General features: G+C 36.5%; 1 protein-coding gene across 2 annotated transcripts in view; it reads left to right on the top strand.

The window, feature by feature from the left end:
• Nucleotides 1–22,447, top strand: part of HHIP (hedgehog interacting protein) — an 88,458-nt gene extending 66,011 nt beyond the window's left edge. The window contains exons 11-14 of one of the 2 annotated variants that reach the window (XM_073232621.1): nucleotides 781–862; nucleotides 12,601–12,749; nucleotides 15,508–15,636; nucleotides 16,462–22,447. In XM_073232621.1, coding sequence (XP_073088722.1) covers nucleotides 781–862; nucleotides 12,601–12,749; nucleotides 15,508–15,636; nucleotides 16,462–16,472 — 371 coding nt within the window. In that variant the 3' untranslated portion in view covers nucleotides 16,473–22,447. The other variant, XM_017671273.3, reaches the window with a different exon arrangement.
• The last annotated feature ends 4,890 nt before the right edge of the window (nucleotides 22,448–27,337 follow it).

Below are 27,337 nucleotides of genomic sequence, written 5' to 3'. Positions count from 1 at the left end.
AGTTTTAAAGTACAGTCAGGAAAGATGATATTTAAGCACAGACTTGAAAGAGGGGGAAAGGTCAACCTAATGGAGATCTACTGAAAGGCAGGAGCCTCTGACAGGAGCTGGGACAGATGGTGAGACAAGGCGAGCCCTAGCCAGTGGGGACCCGTGACAGCAGCCTGGGCCCAGAGCATGCCAAGAGGCTAGTGAGGCTAAAGAGGAGTGAAAAAGAGGGCAAAACATTGCACATGAGGCTACAGCGATAAGAAGGGACATTGCAGGCTACGCTCAGGACTCACTTTTGCTCTGAAAGAGATTAGAAGCCCTTGGAAGGTGTGTGACCCAGTTTACATGATCTAACCTACTTTAAAGGAATCTGTGTGGCTGATATGTTGAAATTAAATATAGAAGAAGGACAGGAGAACAGAGATCAGTTAGGAGACTCTTGCCATAGTCTGGGGAAGAGATTAAACCTGCTTGCCCTGGAATAGTAGTGGAATGTGGAGAGAGTGACCAGAATCCGGATGCCCTGTGAAGGTAGACTTCTGAAACTCCTTCGTGATCTTCAGACAAGTGATCTTCCTGAGGCTATAGGCAGATATATAGACAGATATAAATACAGACATACACATACACAATTACATATATACACATATATACAAATACACAGATGAGATAGATAGACATAAAGTATATAAATATAAAATATTTATTTATATGAAATATCTGCTTAAGCAATAGGAAGTAAGGCCTTGTAATACTGTGAATTAAATTCCTGTGTTTCTCTTTTCACAGGTGAAGTTTACATTCTGTCAAGTAGTAAAAGTATGACCCAGACTCACAATGGAAAACTCTATAAAATTATAGATCCTAAAAGGTGAGATCTTTTTATATTCCTTTAATTCAAGTAATATTTTTTTCCAAACTGTTTTAGTGTATTCCAGTTAGGGATGGATGAACTGCAGTTAGCAGTTGACAGAGGTGAACATTTCTGCCCTGTCCGTATGCTAAGCGCTGTCCTGAGAGGACCCTCAGCTCTAGTCTATGAAGGCAAAATCTGCCTCCACTGAACTTTAACAACTTTACTGCCACCACACATTCATGTCGTTCTTGCGGCTCTCAGAAAGCAGCGCCATATTTCTGGAATCAGCGTCCCCAGCTAAATGCTGCAGGAGGAACCTGGTGTGTGAGGTGGTTGCTTCAGCTCTCATGTTGGAGGCCATAAACCCTCTTTTTCTTTCCAGAAAACTAGAAGCATGCTGGCAGACATCACAGCTGCTTGGTATGATTTTTTGTTAGGTAATCAAGATAAGTTATTTCGGCAGTTCGACATCTGAGTCTCATTTCAAAACTCTCTGGAAGCTCATAGGTCTCATGGAGGCTTCTGTGACTATACAAATGAAACTGAAGAAGTGTTTTGCTATTTACCTCAGCAAGAGGAAGATTTGAATGTTTTAATCCTTTAAAGAATATATTAATCCTTGCTTCTCTCCACCCACCCAACTTCAATATACATGACTTTCAGATTATCTTGAATCATGATTTTTTGTACATTTCATGGATAAAATAAGAACTTTCAGAAGCAACTAAAATGATATACTATCAAACATATATTAGTCATAAGTGTAGAAACAACTATTACAGAATCTAAGTATCCTCACAGATAACAACTATTGTTGAACACCAGTAGTTGAGAGAGCCTAGCTACACGTGCTGTGAATTTCATATTCTTCTGTACTAACATCTCTTCAAGAGCCCCTGTGCACATTTAAATTCCTGTTTCAAATCTCCTTCAGAAGACTAAATTCTAATAACCTGAAAAGTTTACTAAAAGCATTAATTTAGTTCCATTTAAAAAATAGTACGTGTCACCAACGATGGCTGGCTCTCCTGGCACCTTGGGGACAAGAAAAAAAAAAATAGTACGTGTTAGTTGTAAATTCTGTATGTCTTTCTGAAACAAGTCACCAAGGAACAAAATGGAGATTCTTACCCCTTTTCCACACCGCAACACACCATCACCCCTGAGAAAAACAGAGGTTGACACCGGTGCTGCAGAACAAAAAGAGGAATAAGCAGTTCTGAATGGCCTCTCCACAGTATCGCATATATTCATCCATCACCCAGTGATGGCGTTCCTTCCCTGTTGGACAGAACACGTTTTCTTTCACTTCAGGGAAGCACCCACCTGTACACTGTAGGGGTTCCTTTCCTCCTTAAGTGTAAATCTAATGCCCTCTGGGAGAAGCAACAAATGAAAAAAAAATACCAGACACTTTGATGATGGTTGCAGCTGGCAATATAAAGAACAAAAATCAAGTTAATGTTAATTCACAAAATACCAGCATCCTAATGACTCATAAAGGAGATCTGGGGATTTCACTCAGATCCAATGCCATCAGTTTTAAAATAGTCATTGTTATTCCATTAAGTTTGTCAAAATTAATATGCTTTTACAACCTTCCTGGTAGTATCATAATTAATTCTCCCTCCTCCTTGAAAAATACCTCACTCTTCATCTGGATTGTTTAGTCTGTTGGGTGCATGGAGGTGAATTTTACACCTTCAGTCCATTATTAGTATCTAATTACCAGGGTTGCCGTACGGGGCCTTGGCTTTGTGATCTTAGGACCTCCTCTAGTAGGGTGGTCTCACAGTGACATACCTGAAAGGCCTGACTGCTCATTATGGTGCCTGTTCCTGGCGAGTTGTGTCATGTGTGAGGCCAGGGTTAAGATGTGTGTTTGGTTTTCAGAAGGTGGGGGGAGGAGCAGCGGCCCAAAGACACCGTCCTTGTGCACAGGCCTGGGCATAAATTCCAAAATTAAACTGACTATAGGAAAACAAATGTTTTCATAAACGCTTGTTGGGAGCCTCATGCTGTTTCGATTTGGATGCCAACGTTTGTTATTACAGCATTTCTCCCTAGACGAATTGAAGTGCTGTAGAAGCAGACACTTCCGTGTATGTGAACGGGGTTATTTTGGAAACGTGAGCTAATTACTGGCCTGGCAGAGTTCAGGGCATTTGCTTCAGAGCAAAACTGCTTTTCTACAACTTTTGAGGGAGAATTTAAAGAAAGAGTTTCATCAACTGAAAAACTGATACATAGACATTTCTTGTTGTATCAAAATCTAACTCACGTTAAAATCTCAGGTTAATTGTGTTCTTGCGGAGTGGTCCCCAGACTTGTTAGACTAATATTTTTCAGAACAACTTTCAAACATCAATTTCTTCATGGCCCTGGAAGAGAATAACAGTAAATTCTAAAATTTTTATATCTCATATTACATGTCAAAGAAGTTACATTCTCACCCACAATAGTATTTATGTTTTTTCTGTTTTTCCCTACACACACATATAAGAAAGATGAAGGAATTTAGAAACCGTATTCAATATTCTTAACTCATTTTGCCAAAAGTAGATGTGGTTCCAGCATTGCCACTTCAGTCTGTAAGGACAGTTTGTTCTGAAGATATATGTTACATAATCATTTACATGTTTAAACCATTTACAGTAGGCATCTTTCTCAGAAAAGGATGGCAAGATAACAATCATAATGCCATTATGTGTTATAAAAATCAAATGTCATTATTTATAATAAAAAAAAGATAATAAGAGGACAATCAGATTTCCAATAGGCTTACCTAGAACTCAGGAGTTATTTAAAGAAAAAGCAGAAAAGGGATGAATTTTGCCTCCAGGTTGGAACATCGAACACAGTTCAAGAATACTTTCAGAGGGAGAAGGGTCGCCTCTCACGGCAGAGGAGAGTTAGGATTGAATCAGAATCAATCACCCAATGGGATGGACCAACTTACTGGGTCCCAGAAAGTCTCTAATACCTGGGACTTAGCTCCAATACTCATACTAGGGCTTCTGCTCGTGCTAGTTTGGGGCGCTGCTTTGGCCAGCAGTTCCAGAAAACAGATCTCAATACATTGCACCTCCGAGCTGGGCAATGATTAAGTCTCACTTAGTAATGCCATCTGAAACAAACTACCAGATGGACTAGAAGTGAGTCTATCCTAGTAGGACAGGGAATCAACTGGTCTTGTTTCTGAATCTTGCCCATCAGTAAAGTATAAATGATCATTCTGCCCCTGCCTCCGTCTGTAGAATACTATGAAGATAATTAAATAATACATTTTAAACATATGAAATGTTTCAGTATTGTTGGGGTTCATTCCATGCATTGAAGAATTATTTTCAGGTGATCTCTCAACCTTTAAGGTTGTCGTAGCTCCAAAAATAAGGTAGAGGTGCTCTTATTACCTAGTCTTCAAATGTCTGAGTCATGGCTTGGATGCTGGCTCTTCATTAAATCCCTTCAGAGTCAAGCAAACGTTCCTGGGGGATAGAAATTATGGAATTCTAACAGTTATAGGTCCTCCAACCTTTTATTTTAATGGAACACAAATTTTTCCCACACTGTGGATGAAAATTCTTTCATTTTTATTTCAGATGAACTTAAACCAAATGACCTTTTTATAATAATTATTATTTTAAAACATTTCCAGGTTATTTATCTGGAAATTTGTGAATCAAACTCATTCTTACTCACTTAATTACTATGCACCCAGTCTTAGTATAGTTTAACGTACTGCTTATCTATTCCTCCACCAAGTCACCCAGACCATTCCCTTAATATCTTATAAATTAACCACGCAAATTCCAGGCTTGGAGGTCATTTCACAGAACTGTTGTATCCCCAGACTCCTGAGTGACCAATATCAAAAACTGCTCATCATGCCTCCTCCTCTCCCCGCCCCGCCATGGCCCTCCTTACTGCCCTTTGTTTATTTTTTTCTTAATATATTCATCCAACTTCTTATTATACTGGATGCTGAAGACTGCTGTTTTCAAAAAAAATCACTTCCTAAGAGGAAATCAGTTCTGTTTATCCTTTGCATACGTCTCAGGGAGCTGGCAGGCAGCTCTGCCACCCTAAATAAAGTCATGCATAATAGAGAGGCTTTAGCCCAATAAGCCAGTCTACTCCCAATTCATCAGTCAAAGTTTTATGCAGGTGGCCCCCCTAGATTGATAAATCCCCACAGTGCCTGTTGACCCAGCTGCCAAGTCCTCTTGCTGCAGGCGGTGTTTTCATGGCCACCCTGACAGTAATACAAACTGTTTAGCAGCTCCATTGACCTTTCAGCTATTAACAGGGACACGGGCTCCACTAGGGACTAGTTTTCAAACATGACAGAATTTCTTAACAGTAGAGGTCATGAACAAGTATACGCCCTATAAAAATCCATTCAGCATGGTGGGTTTGAAGTCTAAAAGACAAGGAAGCATGTTCCACATTTTTGCTGTTTCTACATATCCAATAACTGAAAGTAGATGGATAGTTATCTGCCAGTTTATATTTTGTTCTTAATATACTATATTTTATGTTGTGGTGCACAATACATTTTTAACAAACACTTTCTAAACTGCCACATAGGATCTGAAATTTTAAAGATATATTACAAAAGAATGAGATAAGATCAAATTGAAAACTTCTAATGAATGGGTGAGCATGCACATATAATATTTGGTAATGGCCTAAGTATAAATGGGATTTTATTCTTACTTTACCAAGATTCACATAGGTGTATATATTACAAACACACACTTAAACATACTCAGGCAATCTATATAATGCTATGGCGAGCCATCACCTATTTTTAAATAAGTAGAAAATATTACATAATAATTTATGAAGAAAATGTATCTAAATGATCATGTTTTTAAATGCTTATCTAAGACTTCTGACATGTATATCCTATTTCCTGGAGATGTGACATATGACCACAGCATTCAAAAAAAATTCTGCTTTATGTTAATTATAATCTCTCTTAAACTAAGAATTTTGAATGTTGGAATATCAATTCCTGGAGTAATTATACAGATTGCTAGAAAACTTGATTGAATTGTCACTTACAAATGGCAAATCTGTTAAAAAGATACAAAATGAAAAATATGAATAATGAAGGATATATTCTTCAAAATGAGACTCATTTGTAAAAATCAAAACCTCTTAAAAGCATTTCTTTTTAATTCCCATGCTTCTCCCTGGCCTGGAACAATGGTGGAAGTCTGATATTATTAGACTTTCTGAATATTTTATACTCTTATTGTAAGGCCATGTATCATGAGATAGTTCCGTACTTGAGAGAAAGGCAGATTTAATCTTGCATAAGACACAAAAATTTGTGAAAATGTTTTTCTAGAAGACATATTTTTATAGAAAAAAACCCACATCTTAGCATCTTATCCTTTATTAACTCATTTTAGTTGAGTTTAAAGATCTGTTGTTGCTTAAATAACTTGTTTCTGTCAACATAGACTAATGAATCAAAAAGTGTAACATCAAAATTTAGGAATTTGTCACCTTAAGAATCTTCACAGAGAATTTAAACTGACACTTTTGTGCTCTTTTAAGGACAGAAACTTGTTTCAAATTTTTACTTCTTGTTTAAAGCATTTAGTGATATTTAAAATTTCTGCCTTCATATGATATAAAGATAAAACACTGGTAGGTGTACAATTTTATAAGTGAGAAAGAGTTTTATTTTAGGTGATTTCTAAAAGAGAAATACTGCAGGCTTTAAGTGTTTTGACTTACCTTGTAATTAAAGTGTTACTTAAAATGCCTATTTTTCCAATTACAGACATTAATGTCTAATATTGTTTATCAGTTATGGTTTATGAACTAAGTTTTTAGAATAAAAATTTGATTTGGAACATAAAATTCTGAACAATATATTTCCTTATATTAGGAGGCAGTGGTATTGGCTTTTTTTTGTACCCTAATTTTTCAGGGTTTTTTTTTCATATCAAATGCCATTAGTTTCAAAATAGTCATTGTTAAGTAAAGATTAAGTCAAGAGATGTAATCAGTCTACAAGTATCTTTTTCATGTCTCCTGTTCAAGATATTATATTATGGAGGGAAAATATGAATGAGAACTTAGCCCCATCCTCTAGGAAGTTTATTTTTACTTAAAATGGGGAGACTACACACATTATCAAAAAAGTAAATAGTGTTATTTGAGATAAATAATACTTTGTGACCAAAAATATTATGCCAAAACATTGCATGCAGAAAATTGCTGATTTCTTGGTCCAGGGGCTATGGGCACTGTGTTGGGTAAAACTCACCACGATTGGACTTCTGGTCCAGCCTGTTCTGCTACAGTGTGTTTTTTTTAACGCTAGTTAGCTCGCATGCAAAAGAGAATGATGACTGCATAACAGGTTTAACCTGAATTAAAGGAAAAGGAACAAGCCGTCAGCCTGGCAGAAGCAGAAGGAGCCTTCTCAGCTGAGTGTCAGTGAAAAGTCAGTGCCCTGCAGTGGGCTTTCCTGCCCCAAGAGGCACTGCTGCAGCCCTGCACATCTCTCTGCAGGTTGCCCGGTTGCCCTTCCTCCGAGTTCAAAGCCCCCCTCCCATGCCAGTCTGCTTTGTGTGTTTCTGATCTCCACTGAGGCAGCCTCAGTAACTGGGGAGCAGCTCACTGGGGTGCCCACATACTCTCCGGGGTACCAGGTTTTTAATTTTTGTTGTGCTTTAGTCAGTGCAGAGATCTTGAGGGCTCTGCCCCAACCCAATTTTTCCCCAGAAACCCTATTATTTTTAGTATGCAATTTTGTAGAATACAGATTTTTCAACAACATGTATATTGACTTAAAGTGAAAATGCCTGTTTTTCTCTATGTACCACCAATAACTAGCATAGACCAGTTTCTAAATTCAGGATATTAAAAAAACATAGTATAACAAGCACCTACGGCAATTTAATAAAATGGCGAACTTTGTCTTTTTTTCTTTTCCTAAAAGCAGATGACATTATCATTTAGTTCCATGAATAATTTCTTGTAGGTTTTCTCTTTAAGGAAATACATAACTTTTCATTTCCTGACTTTCCCACAGAATTATATACACTGAAGAATCCCAGTAAGATAAATGAAGTTGATGCACACACCCTTTCAGATGCTTGGGTATGGTTGTGGTGGTGTTTGGCTAGTCAAATTAATAGGGCCTGAAATATAGTGCCTTGCCCTTTTTCCTAAAATAAGAGGACCAGCTGAGTGGAAAGGTTGCCAGGTTAGGAGAAAGTGCCACTCTCCCTGTAACCAGCTGTGTGAAAGCCATTGAATCTCTGCATATATGTTCTGGCCTTCACTTTTGGAAAAAAACAAGACCAGCCCTGTCTCGTGAGGATAAAGTTAAATACAAAATAGCTGGAAAGTGTCCGTGGCTTCATTATTTGCTTTTGCTATGGTTGCATCTTTAACGACAGAGCAACATTTAGCAGGTCATCTATGAAAGTTCTGATCACCATATGAGCAGTAGGCAGGTACACCCTGTGGCTCACTTCACCAAATCATCACCTCCTCTGCCCCTTTGGAGTTCGGCACCCACTCAGTCCCAAACCGCCCGGGGCCTTAAAGCCAATAAACACGATTTCTGAGTGAGCCTAGGCTCAGCTTTCAGATTGCTTTCAAGTGAAGACAATGTCAGTCACAGGGAAAACAGCTGAGGTCCAGCCTGATTTTTTTCAGCACATTTCAGAAAAGAGAAACGTAGTTTAAGACAATGTCTGGAAATAAGAATTCTAGAGACATACACTACAAATTCAAAAATTTTAATGTGACACATAATGTACATAGGTTCAGTTATCCTTGATTTTAAGATATCTTTTCTTTTACTCCAAAATCAGGGTTACTCACAACATATATGAAAAGATATTTCTGTAGCCTCCATATGATATAATGTCAAAGAAGGCATTCCCTAAGAATTGAATGAAAGAAGAGGCTCTTAAAACATTTGGTTTCTTGGTACACCTCAAACAGTATTTGAAAAATACTGTTAGGAAATGTGTATTGCGCTCTGCACTGCCACAAAGTCCCAGTGAGAGCAATATTGTGTGGTTATGCAGAAATGGATTCCTTTTCCTCTGTTCTCCTACGTGGAATGTGATTGTAGTATGAATGTATAAGATTCCTTACAGCCGAATTGGATTTGTATAATGTATTAATTTTTAAGAGCTGCTACAAAATGCCTATGTGTAGTCACGAAACATCCAGGAAATCTTTAGGAATCCAAAATTCCCAAAATTCTATTCCTCATGGTAAATTGACGCTAAATGGAGAAATGTCAATGTGTGCAAAAAGAATTTTGTGAACCTTTAGGCTAAAGAAACTATCCAGATTACAAACAAACCAAACAACAACAAATAAAAATCAGTTTGTGTATTGAGCTTGCAGAAAGACACTGAAATGAGTATTTAAAAGATGATGAAGCACTATTTCCCGGCTGCCTATTATGCCTCAAGCTATACACATGGGAAACAGCAAAATCTGCCCCATCGTCAGAAATCTTCCACTTCTTTATTCATTTTTATATGTAAAAGTGCTGAGTATTGGTCTTAGGAACAATGAGTGCTTATTAATTATTGCTGAATAGCAGAATGCTTACAGAGAGAGGAAATCCACTAAATCGCAGAACCTGTCGTGGCATACAATGGATGCCTCGTTGTGCAGAGAGAGGCAAGACTCCATCCAGTCGTAAGATTTCAGAACACTCTGTACTTGGAAGCTCCAGACCACACTACTTTCATGGCCACATTAATTGCCACTGGCTGGGAAATGGTCCAAATTTAGAACAGTACCTCTCAAACTCAAATATGCATTACCTGACAAACTGGCAGATTCTGATTCAGTAAGTCTGGGGAGAGGCCTGAGTTTCTGCATTTCTAACAAACTCCCAGATGATGCTATTGCTGCTGGTCTGGGACTGTCTGAGGAGTGGGGATTTAGACTTACCCATTTTTCCTGTCTCATGAGAATGGGAAAAAGCATGGAATAAAAATAGTTTTGCAAAGGTTATAGTTGCAAAGGACCACTTTTTCATGTGTCCCAATGTGATATGGGTGAAGGTATAAGGTAGTTCTTACCTCACCTTCCCCCCTTTAAGCAGATTGTTGTCTAAGTAAAGCTATAGAATTACTATCTTCTGAAACCTCCAATGGGTCAGGACTTTATAAATGACTATTATTCATGATTTATGTACCTTGTTTAACAATAGCATGAATGTAAAATCTGGAACTCTAACAAAAATTGCAGAATGAGCCCCTTTACTTTTTGTAAAAACATGATGGGCAGATTTCTGCAATACTCAGTGTAAAGAGTAGACTTGCTCAGACAGGATTTATCCTCGTGCTTCCATAAGTGTGCACAGAAGATTTCTCATTTATTGATTTATTTATTCATTTATTAAGTTAATTATCATAAAATTAAAACCATCCCTAATACACTACTCACAGACATTCACTACTGGCTTTAGCTATTCACAGAAAGTTGTTGTGTAGATACATGTTATAAATTACTTTTGCTTCTCAACATCTTTCTTTATATCAAGAAAGAATTAAACCTTTATACTGCTACACAAAACCAGCTAAAGTAGGTGTCAAAGAAAATGTCTTAAATTTCCAAAAATAGTACTTTACTCATTGCAGAATGTTAGGCAATTTTCTGCACTAGCCCTTTAACGTTGCATTCTTTGCCATGTATGATGGGAATATTATTAGTCGCATCCTCATCCCTTCTCCCAGTGCACATGGAACAATGCCCCAACACTGTGCCTCAAATGGCAGCATCTTCTGGTTTTTGTTGTTTAGTAGAAGCCACCTATATTCTTGATCTAAATGGTGTCTCTTTCAATTCATCTGCTCAGAAATAAACCATATTGTCGAGTGGTATAGGAACTACTTACTTGCATATTTTGCATCATATATAACGTCATATATTTTTTATCCATTCTATTTCTGGGTCGTTCTTGAATAAGTCAGAAAGAGGGTGAATGAGTAACAAATAAAAATTGGATAAATGCAATTTCAATTACCCATAAAATTTGAACATCTGTTCACTGAATGCTACTTAGTATATGACTGTGGTCTGTGTCTCAGCAAAACTTCATGGCTACTGAAAAACAGCTCCTCTAGTGATAAAAAATGCCACCATTTCAAACAAAACAAGAATTTCATATGAGGAAGAAACAGAATAGACTCGGGTTGTTCAACAACATGGAGGAGGCAAAGATGATGTTCTTCCTCTCCTTGGCATAACCATTTAATTTTTTCCCCACCTTACCCCATTCTGCCCTTATTCTTGAAAGACTGCCTTACGGAACACATGGAAAATATTCATTAATATTTTCTGACTGAAAGTATGCTCACCACATGGAATGCCTTAAAGACCTTTCACATCCACTGACCATTTCTATTTAAATAAGAAGTTGAATAGATTTGAGGAAGCTTTCTGAATTACCATGTTAAGTTGCAGAACAGTACTTTCAACGTAGACTGGGGCTTTTATTGGAAAGATGAGCTAAAGAAGACACTATACCATTTTAAATATGGTTTGAGTCATTATAGAAACAGCCTGAGGTCGGGCCCCAAAGTATCATCACTGTCCATATTGCCACGGGGCCCAACAAGATAACCTATCTCAAGAAAAGTGAGTCTACAAGGCCTAATTATTTGCTTCTCTCAGAAAGCTCTGTCATTTACCTCTTGCGGTGGTTTTGACCCATAATTATCACTCTCTTTGTTATGGTACTTAAGGAGTCCAACCGCGCTGTCCTAACGGTGGCGATTTGACTGGTGAGGGAGCACTTGCTTACGTCTCTCAGCTGAGAGGCGCCTTCTCACTGCCCTGGGCACAGGCCTCCGTGACCGAGAGAAGTCCCGCCGCACATTGGCTCTCACACGTTAGGCAGTTGTGACTGTGATTCCAGCCTGACCCAGCTTGAATGATAGCCTCTTATTTCAAAAACAGTAAGAGCCATAAACACTTCTGAAGGCATCTTTGTGCCTGAATAAATGATGGCAGTTGGAGAGCAATTAAAACAAAGCCTGTGACTTTTTACTTAGAAGACAAGATGTTTCAGTTTGCTATTTCATAGGATTTTTTTCTTCACAGTAGGATAAAATTTAAAATATTAAATGTATAGAGACACATATATCCATATATATTGATCATTCTTTGTTTAAGTGCTGAAATTTGAGTCAACAGTATACATGCACACACATATATTATGATGTGCTTTCAAGGAAAATCAGTCTGTAAAGAATCCCAAAAGAAATGTAAAATTAAACAGAAATGGACTCCCAAGCTTTTTAGGCAACAAGTGCTCATTTTGATGAATGCCAAATATGCCAATAACAAGTGAAACCTATCTTACTACTCCTAAAAATGTTTGCAGATCTGAGAAGAAATGGTTAAAAATATCTATACATCTTTATTTTAAAAGTTGCAATTGATAGGAATTCTTAGCTACCAAATGAAAAATATCAATATAGCAATTACATTTTAATCAATGAATTTAGATCATGATGAAGTTTCTTACAGTATTTAATATGTTCTCTTTGGTTCAGGCTGGTTAGTTTGTTTCCTCACTGGTGAGTATTTTCTATTAGAAAGTTGCCAAGCTTTCTGAGTCACTTTAAAAAAAGTCTCCTTAGAAAGCAAGAGGCATGCTTTGTAAGCTGCAGAATCACTAGATTGCATTCCAATACTGCTTTTCAACCCAAAATGCTTTCCACTGTTGTCTCTTGATGCAGACCTCTAATGCCCGAGGAATGCAGAGCCACGGTGCAGCCTGCGCAGACACTGACTTCGGAGTGCTCCCGGCTCTGCCGGAACGGCTACTGTACCCCCACGGGGAAATGCTGCTGCAGCCCGGGATGGGAAGGGGACTTCTGCAGAACCGGTCAGTATTTCTGTGGTCCCAGGAAAGCCTGGGCATAAAACACTCCTTAGGAACGCAAGAGCTTAACATCAGTCGTTTCTTCCAGAATTATCTAGTGTTTAAAATTTAGCCATTTACAATAATATGAATGCTCAGTCTGTTTCTGAACATGTAAGTGAAAACTCCCATTTTCTTAATGTAAACAATTCACTTATGCAAGTTAATCACAAACATAAGACTTTGAAATAACTGAGTCCATTCAGAAAGGAAAAAATGAAAACAGCACAATAAATCATCTCTTTAGGCTCTCAGTCCCAGTTTTGAGATGTCACACAAGCCAATGACTTAGTGTTTGCCCCTCTCCGAGGGCTGGCATCTTCCAGACGCCCAGTAAATGCCCTCCCTAACTTTACTGCTTGCTTCCTTGCTATAGCACACTAAAAACAGAGTTTTTCAGTGGGTGTTACTAAATAAAAGGGGAAAACGCAATTATCTAGAGGCATATTATGAGATTTTTTAATTCTTTTTGCCAGTCCCTTGTGAACTATCAACTAAGTGTGCAGCTGCTCAGAGAGAGCAAAGGAGATTTATTCCAGGGATACTCTATCCTTATACACACATACTCGATTACATGCAGTGATGTTTAAATTCTACGTGATGTCAAGTAAGAAAATTAGATAAATTTAGATACCCAGAGTTGAAGATGTGTATGTTGAAAATTCATGAAAACATTTTCTTTTTCTTTTTATTCTATCTATATGATATGATGGATGCTAACTAAATCTATTGTGAGAATCATTTCACAATAAATGTAAATCAAATCATCATGCTGCACACCTTAAATTTATTCAGTGACATAGGTCAATTATTTCATAATAAAACTGGAAAAAAGAGATTGCCATAAGGATAAAAAATGCATTTTTAACATACACATATACATACTCCTTACAATAGATTTTGATCTTTGTTATTTCAAATATTTAAGTATCTCTTGCCAAGAAGAATTAAAGTCCCAAACTAATATTTAATATTATTCTGAATTCATAAATACCATCTCCTTTATTTATTCTAAAAATGTACTTGTTTCAAAAGGATTATAACCATAATTAGTCTACTTTTATACTGTCTACCAAAAAGCAGCCAACATTTAAAGTCACATTGACAGTAGACAGTTGGAGCTTAAATTGCTTCAGCACTAGTAACATTACATGGTTGATTAATACTTTGGTTACATATCCAGGAAAAAGCGATCATAGTGGAAACTCAACAGAAATTAAGTAATTACATTATTTAAAACAAATGCTTACATTTCATTGACCCATTCTGTCTCCCTTTTTCTTAGTTGACCAAAATATGAGAAACAATGCACTAATAATTCTTGATAATATACCTAACCTCTGCTTCCTTTGATGTCTGACAGTATCTATTCTCTGTGCTTCATTTATATAGTTTCCATTCTGTTTGATTTGTACTTTGCATTTTGCCTAACTGTTTAAGCCTAATTTCAAGTTATCATATAATAAATATTTATTTGAATACCTTCTAGTAGCAGTATGTTTAAACTGGGGGGTGGGGGGAGTAGACAGATTATTTTGAATGTAGATGGCATTCAATATATACCATAATAGAGATTAATAATAATATGTGATATAAATGAAAATAGACTGTCTTTGAGTTAATCTGAAGTTTTATTTCAAAAAGTACCTTAATCTTTCCACTAAATCAATGAAAATAGTTTGAATATATAAAATAAACCAGAACCATTTTATAAAAGCAATCTATTAATGGTATTTTTGACCCAAACAAGAACTTTATTTATATATGCACAGTTTACTTATCTCTTACAAATTTAAGAGAAAATTTTTAGTCTAATGATTTTCTTCTGTCCTTTCTTTCCTATGTGTCAGTCCAGACCCCTGGATTTTGATTAATGCATTTAAAAGGGTTAAAATGACCCAATCCCCTTAAGTATAAGGAAATGTATTCAAGGAATTTTATTCCATCTACAGTGCCTGCACACTGCATATCTATCCTATCAGTAAAAGACAGTAATGGATATATATCCAACTTTATCTCTCCATCTCATTTTAGTAGTAAATCTTTACACTTCCCACCAATATTGTAGTGGTAAAAATCCTTTTATGAAGAGATTCTGTGCTGTAGAGTAACCTTGCAAGGATTGCTAAGAACATCCTTGGCTGGCTGAATGCACTGCCCCCAGAAAGGGGCTTCAGAGTGGAATCAGAGATGAGGCATATGCCACAGACCCCCTGGGAGCACGGAGGAGGGGGAGTCCAAGGCCGTCCACATGGTAGATGCTGCATCTGGCCAAAATCGGAAACTGACCGTTCCTTTACGTTGCACTGGAGATGCTCAACCCTGGCCCTCCCTCTCAAGCCAGGCCCTTCCCACATTACGTTAGGTCCTACCCTGGAGGGATGGGAACAGAGTTACTTGGAAGGCTCTGTCGGAAATGCCCCAAAGAACTGAAATTCTCATTTTACATAAAGTCGGTTCTGCAAGGAATTTCAATTGTTTCTCATGATCTCTGCTTCTCTGGAAATGTCCCCTATTCTCTGCTGCATTCTCACGCCCAAATAATGGTGGATCTAAAAGCCTTTCCTTCTTGTATTTATTATCTTTTGGGTCCTTCTGTGACCAGCTTCTGCCTTCTTCTCCTGCCTTCCCTTGCTCATCAGATATCTGTTGGCCTCATACTCGGGGCTGTGTCTGACATACAGGATGAGAGTGTGATTTTACTGCTCTTTTTTTCTCCCAGCAAAATGTGAGCCAGCGTGTCGTCATGGAGGTGTCTGTGTCAGACCTAACAAGTGCCTCTGTAAAAAAGGATATCTTGGTCCTCAGTGTGAACAAGTGGACAGAAACATCCGCAGAGTGACCAGGGCAGGTATTCTTGATCAGATCATTGACATGACATCTTATTTGCTGGATCTAACAAGTTACATTGTATAGCTTCTGGGACTGTTTGAACATTCCTTTCCAATGGGCATTTATTTTTTATCTTGTCATTAAAAAGAAAGACTGTTATCCTGCTACACACTCCTGTGATTTCATTTTCTTTTATTAATTTAAAAATAATTTCCAGAAATGTGCAGATCCTGTGTGTGTATGTTGGCACGTTTGTTCACATATGCACATACACACACATATTCACAATCCCTATACATGTGGTTGTAGAACAGATGAGTTTTTTAAATACAGTTTTCTTGTGCAGAGTAATTTACACAGAAATTCCATTGTAAATTGATAACAGAATTTTTATGTCACCAGAAGAGATTATTTGACTTCCCAGGAATTTTCTGTCTGTAATAATGAAAGTCAACTTAATGGAGTTTTGAAACATTACTGTGCAATCTGATGGAGCTAATAAAAAAAGGCAATATTTTTATATTAAAGGACTATAATATGAGAGAATGTTTTAGAACTCCCTGATGAATTTCTAAATGGGCAACTTGATGTAAAATTGTAATCTTCATTTTTACCAATGTATCCAATTACAGAAAGTTATGCACTTAACTTTTTATTGGCGAAGAAATCTGGTTACTCTGGCTTAATCTCAAGATTGTTTTCAAGTATTTTATAATTAAATCATAGCAGCATATTCTAAAACCAATCTTCCTAAAAGGTCTGCTTTTATTATATAGTGTATTTAACAATAGGCACTGGGTTTGTGTTACATATTTATATTTTTTATTTTATTTTTATAATATAGACATCACCTAGATGAAACACCTTTACCCTGTCCTGTAAAATACTAAAGTTACATTTTTCACCAACTTAATTGGAAAGAAGGGGAGTGAGAAAGCAAACAATCTTTAATGTGCTGTGGATCTAATCTAGCAATGTATCCTTGTGCCAACATGTAATCATTTAACGACGGATGAAAAAGCAAGAAAACAGCCCATCTTTATAAAATTCCAGCATTTAAACATTTGTAAAGTGCTTTTCACCATAGCAAGACTGGCAGAGTATATGTGATTAGAATGTTGCAGATGTCACACTGAATCCAACCTCCCTGGAGAAGAGCTCACTGGTGTTTAACAAACCTTGGCAATGTAAGCTGTCACTTGTACAAACTTTTAATATAATAATTCTTACCAAATATGACTTTTAATGTTTATGTTCCTTCAAAACTCAGTGAAAAATCCTCACTGGTTAATGTATGAATAAATATCTGTAGATGTCCTGTTCAGGATTTTAAGGAAATGCCACCTTCTAACTTAAAGCTGCAAAAAAGTCTGATAGACAGTTTTTTTTATGGTTTTCAAGGCCAGCTCTCCACGTTTGGATTATAACAAAATGACAAGGCCTCTTTGCACTACTGAAAAAACCTCTACTCATGACACGTGCACACCCACTGTAGGTTGTCCTGTAAACATCTGTTCCTCCGGAATCTAAATTGTAGAGTAGTATAGATTAGGCAACGCAGGCTGACTTTCCAAACATGCTCCTTACCTTTGGGACTGTGAACCTCAATTAAAAAGAATAAAATCTTGTAACTAGCATTTCTCTATTGTTTAAAAGTGAGAGATTTGCAATTAAAACACAGTAAGCATTTATACAGAAACCGCAATGGAGAAAGGTTGGTTAAGTACACTGCTCTTGTCTTCCATATATGATTACTTAGGTTTCAAGTGACCTCACGCCAAATGGAAATGGGTTGAGAAATCTTGGTTCAGTGCTTAGTGAACAATAGCCTGCGTTAAAAAGCGCATGCATAATTTTGCACAATTTAGATTCAATTGACAGTCTATTCAAAGAAGTCTCAGGATTAAATGAGCATGGAGACCAAATTGCCCTCTTACCCCAGAAAAGGGGTGGTCCCTTCTAGTCACACTAACACTTCATTGGCCCAACAGTGTGACAAATCTTGCAATGAACCCCGCGGTAGCCTGCGTCTGTAGGTTAATAGCAGTCTTTTGTCTCCGTTGCTTTCTCTTCAGAGCCCTTTTACTGAATTCCATCACGGAAAGTTTTACAATTAAAAAAAAAAAACTGTCTTGACAACCATTTTTGTAAATGGACCTTACCATCTAATCGTCCCTTATTCAACGTGGGTGACATTAGCAAAATGTGAACTTCTTGTGAGGGAGCCAGCTGTCTAAATCTGTCAAATTGTGCAGTTTTATTACACATTCTCCTGTTCATAGTTTCACTGAAAACAATAAGGATACTGATATACATTCAGCAAAATCTGAAAAAGCTAGCGTTTCTTCTTACATCCTTAATCTTTTCATCTCTTCCAAAAGAATCTTTCCATAAGAAAAGATGTTATATTGCCATAGTTCTCAAATTTAAAAATATTTATATTAAATTGACCAGATCTAGATTTTTTATGTAGTGCTTTCCCAGGTGGAAGAATTTCAAATGACTTAGAAAAACATATGTGCACCCCAGGTGTCATTGCTTCCTCCATCGTGAGTCATTAGAACAAAAGATCAAAATTTTCTAAAAGGAAGATAGCAAGATCCATGGATATTAAACCCAAGCAAAGAAAGTCAAGTTATTGGAGTCATTTCTTTCTGTTCTTAGAAGAGAAGTAAATAGCAATGGCTAGTTGATGGCTACATATTTTAAACTCCGTAGTCATTTGAAAAAAATATTTTGTCGTTTTCTTTCAAATAGAGTGTTTATATATGTGATGGTAAAATTATCTTTAAAAAAGTCATGATGAAAAGCAGGTAGGAATTGTTTGAAAAATATGAGCTAGGGAAACGTTATTGTTTCATCACACAAATGGCAACATCTTGGTTTATAAGAAACACAATCAAAATGGAAGAAAAATGTCCTTGGTATGAATGTAGATGTGTAAGATAAAGATAAAATAAAGAAATAGAAAAATGTATATTATTATTCCTTTGTCCATTCTAGAGCTTAAGCTTTGGGTGTCAATTTAATGTAAAATGCTATTATGGTAGGTAGTTATCAAGAATTGGGGGAAAAAAAACTTTCTACTGCTGCTTCTGCCAAACTCTTATTCTGGTTAGTAGAACCTTGTTATTTTTTGCCAGTTATTTCAGGTACTGAGAAGAAAACTGAATTGGCACATCATTAAAATGAAAAGAAGGGAAGATTTAAGAAACTTGAGTGATGACAAAAAGTGTTTCCATTCATACCTTTCCTTCTTGGAATTTTGTTTTACGGTGCTATTGTAAAATGTATTTTTTATTTTATCACAAAAAGTACTCAGAAATTTTCTCAGATTAATGGACTGTCTCCTAAAGAAAGAGCAAAGAAACCTCCCCATACAGCCTAGACACACAACCTGAGGAGAAAACCATTCTCTTTCTCATTTACACACTTTAGAGAAGGCACTTCTCTATGTATTTCTTTGAAAATAATTGCATAATAATATACTAACAATTTTTAATGTATTTCTTTTTTATTCTGTTTATAGCTCTAAATCATAAATTATACCTACTAGGTATAAGACATGAGGTTAGATACTACATCTAGGGTTTTTCAAAGTATACATTAATTGAAACTTTTATTAGTCTAACATTCTTAGCTTTGAAACCAAGCCCAAATTTTTAAGAGGAAAAAATAAGGTATGCCATAGGCAGTTGTAGTTAACTGATCAATAAATTATAGTTTTTGAGCATCTCTTTAGAATGTTACTTACAATGTCTATTTCTCTTTCTCTCTTATCTATCTCTATATCTATCACTCTTCTCTCACCTGCCCACCCACACCAATATATCCATTGTCCTTTTAACCTCTCCCTCCTGCCCTATTTCTATTGGTTTTTGATTACACAGACTTGTCCTCAGTACACCAATAATGAAGATGCCTTGGGTTAGATTGCTACTAAGTTTGCTGGTTACTGTCTTTTCTTTATTTTCCTGAAGAATGCCTTCCTCTGGTGTCACATTTGCTCATACTCTTTTGTCATAAAGAACAGTAGACAACTATAAACATACTAGGCTAATCTATTAGTGATCGAAGAAATAACCAATAGCAGAAATGACACCCAGCCCAGATGTTCCAGTTCAGCTGATGTTCCATCATAGATTCAGTGAACACATATCCCCAGTCAACAGCTTGAGCTAATAGGAGGAAAAGTTAGGAACTATTTCCTATTTAAGCAACAACCGTCTCTATGGAGTCTGTTTTAAAGAAGATTATTCCAAATATATCAGAAAAAAAAAATAGTTCCTCACTGGAGACTTCAGAGTCTTATTTCTCCTCCCCTGAGATAAGATGAACTTGGAGAGAACTCAGACCAAAATTCCATGCACAGAAAATGTATATATGTCTAAGTTATTCCCCACCCCCAGAAGTTAGTGGGCCCATTATTGTGAATGCTAACAATACTTTCAGAAAGTTTCTTTTTAGAATATCTTAAAGAAACACATGTTTGCTATTATACCTTCTTCATCATACTAGTCAGTCATACCTCTAATTATTAATATGATATCAAAGAAGGTGGGAAAGCTAAGAATAGAGGCATTTCAATATTAAAAATAGTAAAAACATGACCATAGACCCACCCACACACCAGTGCTAGCCAACTTCAACACTTCTTTCTCTTAAATATCTCCTCAATTTTGGAAATTGGCTCAAAGTAATTGTATCAGAGAGTAAGGTGAATTCACAAAAGCATGAAGGCATATTACTCTAGTGCCCTTTGTTTCTCAAGAACAGTGGTAGTTTCCCTAGCTGCTGTGAAGAGATTGATTCATTTATCAGATTAACACTTCTCTTAAATTATTTACTCAAATATGAACCCAAGATACACCCATCATGTAAATTGCTTTCTTTTACATAGGTCATGTATAAGTTGGTTGAAAAAAATGCAAGAATAAATAATGTATCCCTTGTATCAATATAAAGCCTTAGGTCAAAACACTATTATTGCTCTTTTAGTCAGACTTCAGTGATTTACAAAAAGAAAGGTATTGACTCAACATGAATCCTAAATTTACATCTCATGTATATCACAAAATCAGATATCATGTTTCAGTCAGGATATTTTTGCTTATACAGATATTACTTAAAATCAAAATAGCATGTTTGTGTATACATATATACACATATACATATATAAAAGCAAATTAACATAAGTGGTGAGTTATCTCAATTGACTATAATCTTCTGTATTAAAAATAACTTTGCACATAGGATAGAAAGAACAGAACATTAACTGTGGTGTGGAATCCATATGGCTAACTATAAAATAATTTTTATAATTTAGAAACTAATTTTTGTGCATTTCCTTTTCACTGGAAAATAACTAGTCAGTAGTTCCCATGCACATGAGCAATGTGTGATCAGGCTTGGTATGGTCTATGCCCAAAACGTATGTTGACTATTTCTTTACCTTATATTCTTAAAATTTGAGACATGACTTCCTTCAATAAATTAGATTTCATGTATAGTAAAGCCTAATACTATTAATACTACTAATACATTAATAGTCTATTCACAATACTATTATTGAGAAGTTGAATTGACATTATGAATTACCAGATATTTCTTATATCTCATTATATCCATAGAACTTTTTGGACATGCATTTCACCAATAACCATATAGTAACAAGATACATGACACTAAGTTACTATGGACTTTTTGGATCTTGATTCCCTATGACATACGAAAGGAGACTATTTATTTAAAAATAAACCCTTCTAATTAAAATAAAAAAATAAAATCATTATAATTAATAAACATAAAATAAATCTAAAAAAGAAACCCGTGTATCTTTCCTGGCTTTATCTGTGATTAATTTTGTCCAGTTTTGAAGAATGGTTAACTTTATCATTCTTCTAACACATTTTGGGTTTCCTAGTTGTTCATTTTCCTTTAGGTTATGCACAATTAGAGCAATTTGTCCATAACCTTACAGAAAATACCAGATCCAGTCCTTGCTTGTATTTCTGTTAATAAGAATGCAGAAGGTTGTGGCAATAAGTAGTAAAAGCAGGTACATGTATGAGGGAGCAGAGTTAATATATGAACCAGTTGGGATTTCTATAAATGTTCTGAAAAATAACAGGCAAAGTCATTGGCTCTGATAATCCCTCTAAATTTTAATTAAGCTGACTTATTTAACCAGGCTATTATAACATGCAATGCTCTTTGATAGATCTTCTGTTATTCAGCCATCCATCTATTAATTAATTCAACAAATATTTATTGAAATGCCCAGCATGATTATGTGCTGTAGAAAAGGCAAGGGTGTTTATAATGAGGGATTGTGAGCCCAGTGGGTATGATGAGCTTGAAGACAATAATCACACCCAACCAGCTCCAATTCAGCTCAACACGAGAACACAGCAATAACAGTACAGATGGCCTAAAGTACATCTGTGTGCATCTGTACATGTGCACACACCCATGTATATATATTTATCTATCTGTACAAACACTACATATGTATACACACTATCTATGTAATATATAATATATGTATAATGCATATAAATTCTAACAAGTGTATTGTGTTATCTTTAAAATAGAACAATTGTATCTTGAAGTGGTAAATGCAGAGAAATTGGTTTTTATTGTTGATCTGTGGATTTAATGATTTTTTAGGTGAAAAGGATGTTTAAGTGTACAATTTGTTTTCTTAATTTAATATATTTATGTAAATGCATGCCTGAAATTTGGTTAGATTGGCTGTGTTTTGTGTCCTTTAACATGATCAAATGTATTAAACTTTATCTTATGACCTAATGTAAATGTGCTATTTTAAAATTCTTTTAGTATTTTAAAAAGTCTTTCCTAAATATTCGTAGATTATGTAAACACTAATTTTTAAATATTCTATACCCACGTGACTTTTTCAAAATATTCTTGTCCTTTGTCAGCTTTCATGTTCTAATTTTAAAATTTTACTCCCCAAAATATATGCCAATGTTAAGGATCGATTTCACTGACAGTTATATTAGGCAGCCATAAAGTATTTTATTGATTTAAATCTATTTTAAGTTGTAAATGACTTAAATCTGATCCTATCAAGTAAGTAAGAATTAGTAAGTGAGTAATGTAAAAGTTGTGAGCCCTGAGTGCCCAAATTGAAGATGTCGGGTGCCCTGTGCTGGGGGGGGTCTCACCTTCTGCACTGGGTCAAGGCCACACTACCTGGAGGTAGCCACAGTCAGGTTCTTGACTCTGATTGAGAAAGAACTCAGGAGCAGGTCAAGCAGGTGCAAGCAAAGGGTAGTTTATTCAAGTGAAAGTACACACTCAGGAGGGAGTGCGGGCATGCTCAGGAGGTAAGCAGCATGGTGAGGCCCAGATTGGATAGTCTTATAGCTGGAGTGTAAGCAGAGACTGGCATATTCATGATCTGAGAGTTGGGATTTTCTCCGAATAGGGAGGGTTAGGGGCAACACCCTCTTTTTGCCCTGATATGGTCAGACTTAGAACTGTCATGGTGCCAAGGCGTGTGGATTTTAAACTTGTTAATGAGCACATAATGAACTTTGGGGGTAACTATAGGTCACCTATGTTTCCCATCTGGAATCAAGCTGGTTTGTTTTTGCTTAACCCATTTTAGTAGCTGGCTACCCAAACTGTCCTCAAGCAACTAATATCTGTGGTTTCTTGACTTGCCTAGGGCCTGTCTCTTTTCCAAACTACACTGCCTATGTAAATGGGAAGAAACATGTAGAAAGGGCAGGACATGGAAGAGGTGATTGCAGATACCCCAAAAGTTTGTTGACCTTGCCATTTTGCTTCCATTTAACTCTATCAAGAGTATTTGTATAACGTCAGATATGCTATTTCGAATGTGAATTTTAAATCTGCCAACATTCTTTAGAAGAGCAAAATGCTTTCATCTAGGTTTCCTTTCTTCCTGAATCATATACCTCTGAATCATTGAGAAGACAAGCTGTTTCTCTATAAAAGATGGTTATTTCTAAAAGAATAAACTGTTACAAGGTGCTTATTCACAGCCAGAGTCCCTGAGGTCAGAATTCTTTTCTAGAAGTTTTACGTTAGGCAAAGTGATCCCATGAAAAGTGTCCTTTAGCTCATTCACAGTAGCCCAGAAAGCACCAGAGTTCTCTCTCTTATGCACTGCCTTCCAGTTCTTAGAATCTGCCCCCATAGCCTAGCCCTTAATCACTGTTTCCTGTACATGTTTGGTCTCTCCAACCAGATTATAAAACTCCTGAGGGCATATCTTCTACTTTTTGAATCCCTGATGGACCTAGATCAGCTCATGCACACTTGCCATAAGTATGTTATATATACATATGTAATATGTATATAACAGCCTAGAGATGGAAGTGGTTTCTAGCTGTTGCTGATTTCTCTCAATTCCTTCCCTATCCCTTGATTGGCTCCTCAGCTCCACCATCACCACTGTAATCAATTCCCTGCATGAAGTTCCTTTTGTTGTAAACACTTGGAAGAGGTTTTGTTTTCCTTCTTTAGATCCCAATTGATACATATATTAATAAGAATGATTTAGGCACAGATGAGAAGAGAGATAAACTGGTGGAATAACAAAGGGACATTTAGAACACATTAATGAAGAAACTATAGCCTTGAATCCCAACGTGATAAAATGTAGTCAGGGATCCTACCTCCAAACATAACTCTTACATTATTTAGGCAGCTACCAGTAGAAAGGCTATTATTCCCACAGTTGCCATTAAGAATTTTCATAGCACACATCTATAATAGTAAAACGGTCAGCTTTTACTATTTGGAGAACTGTGAGAGACAGTTCTCCAAACACGCTTCTTTTTGTAAAAGAACCTTTTAGACTGGTAGACTATTTCCAAAGGAAGTACAACTTAAAATAGCTTAGTATCTCATTAGAAAAAAAATACAGTTTTTTCTATTTGGAAGGTCTCTATGGAGATTAAATCCTACCATCATTCAAATAAATGAAAGGATAAAGGGAAGAAAAACAACTTGGATAAAATATTTCTTCTGCATTTCCATAATCTGACTTATGTTTGATTTCTATACAATATTTTCAGTGATTAAAACAAACAAACAAATGTTAAAAGGGGAAGGAGGAAGCAGGGAGATAGAGGGAGCAGCCTGGGTAGTTCCTAACTATAAAATCCATTCTTCTTGGTACTATGCCCACATCAGAAACTATTTGCGCTCACTCTTGTGATTTAATAAGATGTCATCAGATCCCTTTGACACATTTATAGCCTTGTAATTAAAACTACTTGATGCAAAATCCATGTGCTTCCTGTAAAGCAACTTAGATTATCATAAGCACTCTGTTCTATGATCCACAGCTACCAAAGGCCATGCACAGCAGTTACACTGGCAGGAGCCCTGGGCTAGGGCTGCAAGATGTCAATCTTGGGTTTGTGTCTTCAACTAATTAGCTGAGTGCTATTGGGTAAGTGGCTCCCTACACTAGGACTCAGGTTTCTTATGTACAAAATGAGAGACTTAGGTTTCTTCAAACTTTAACAGGTATTGTTATTCAATATTACTAATCCCAGGATCCATGTGGACTGCAGATTTGAAATTGCAAATCTTAGGAGTCCATTATGCCATTTAATTAATTTGTGGTAGCTAAATAATTAGAAAAGACACTACTACTTATTTTTCTCTAGACTCCCAGCCTCTTCTCCTACTCTGTGGTTCTTTGTTGCTTGCTCTGATGTATTCTCTGAATCTCCTGTTTCTGCTCCTCCCATCCCAGTATGGTTCATTCTTGAATCCTGTCATGTCTCCTACAGCCTTCACTCTAAATCACTAAAACCCATCTGACTGATGGCTAACATTTTCTTTGTGCTGAACAAGTGTGCTGTTACAGGGAGGCTGCCACACCCCTCCAGGGTCCTTAATGCCTAGTTTTGCAACTGTAAGAAACATTATTGTCTCTTCCCATGAACTGTGTTCCCATGAAGACTGCTGTGTAAGCACCATACTGGACAGATAGATATATTCAGGGCAGATACAAGAGCATAGATGCCTGGTAGAGCATCTGAAAGGTGGGCAATTCATAATACAGAAGTGTCAACCTTAAAAATAAAATTCCCAGTTGTTTAACCAGCAAAAGTGGGTTTCTTTGGGAATAGCAGAGGAATTGCAATTCCAGACATGCAAATTCTAGCCAACCATAAGCATGGCCAGAGAACAAAGGGAAAGGGGCTATCTCTACAGAGGAAAGGAGGGAGTTGGGAGAAGTTGTTTTGAACATACGTTCACTAGAGGAGAGCAAGAATTTTGGGTTGTGGCAGGTTCTCATTGCTGAGTTACAGTGGTTTTTCATTAGCTGGGTTGTAGCTAAGCAAGGAGAATATCTTCCTCCTCCCTGCTAGGATATGTAAAGTAAGCTGGGATGAATGGTACAGGAGTAAGAACCTTCCTTTCATTGCTTTCTGACTCCATTTCGATTAGGTTTATTTTATTCATTTTCACAGAAGAAAATGTAACCAGATGCCTGCTAAGACTATCCTAACAGAGTACCACAGACTGGGCGGCTTAACAAACAGAAATTTATTGCCTTATAATTCTGGAGATTAGAAGTCCAAAATCAAGGTGTTGGCAGGGGTGGTTCCTTCTGAGGATTGTGAGATGGATCTTTCCCAGGCTTCCCTCCTTGACTTGATGATGGCCATCTTCTTCCTGTGTCTTCACAGAGTCTTCCTTCCATATGTGTCTGCATCCAAATGTCCCCTTTTCATAGATGCCAGTCATACTAGTCTTGGGCTCACCTTAGTGACCTCATTTTAATTTGATATTCTCTATAAAAGCCTTATCTCCAAATGAGGACACATCTGAGGTCCCGGGGTTTAGGACTCCAACATATGAATTTGTGGGGGGAGAAATAATTTAACCCATAACACCATGCTCCAGAAATGGCATCAGAGTTAGGTCTTATTTCATTAGGTAAAGCAGCTTTTCTCAAATGTCAGAATGTTTCCAATCCCCTGGGAACCATGCACAAGAGTAAATACCTGTGCTTGTCAGTCACCCTCATGATTCTAGGGCTGCTTCTATGCAGCTGCTGTTTCTACGTTCAGCAATAGCATCATCATCACACAAACAAGAACAATATTTACACTGGAACTCATCTCTCCATTCAAAATAAACTGAGTTGCTAGAGCAATATGTACCATCAATAAAATATATGTTCAATTTTAAGTGTGTAAACTGTACCAAGAATATGCAATAATAACAGAAAACTGTGAAAGACTCCTGTCAGAGGAAAAATATAAAAAGGAAAATATCACTATGAATAAATATATTTAAATGAAGATATACCTTGAAAACCTGGAAAATGAACCCCTGTGTTGTACTGAATTTTCAGAAACAGTTGATACCTTTGTCTTAACACCAAGATAGAATTATGTTACTTAGAGTTGTAAACATATCTAGAATTATATCAGAGTGCCTTAGAAGCAACTCTTAGTTCTGTTCACTAAAGATATTTACATCTGATTCAAGCATGTCCATACTTTTTAGAGCAGGGCTGCCTAACAGAACTTTCTGTGATGGTGGGAATGTACTATATCCCCACTGTCCATTATGGTAGCCACTAACCACAAATGGCTGTTGAGTGCTTGAAATGTGACTGGTGTGGTAGAGGAATGGCATATTTAATTTTATTTAATTTTAATTAAATTTAAATTTAAGTTGCCAGTATAAAAATA

Source organism: Manis javanica, chromosome 3 (genome assembly GCF_040802235.1).
Source record: "Manis javanica isolate MJ-LG chromosome 3, MJ_LKY, whole genome shotgun sequence".
Taxonomy (NCBI): domain Eukaryota; kingdom Metazoa; phylum Chordata; class Mammalia; order Pholidota; family Manidae; genus Manis; species Manis javanica.
This window is presented reverse-complemented; position numbering and strand designations above follow the sequence as displayed.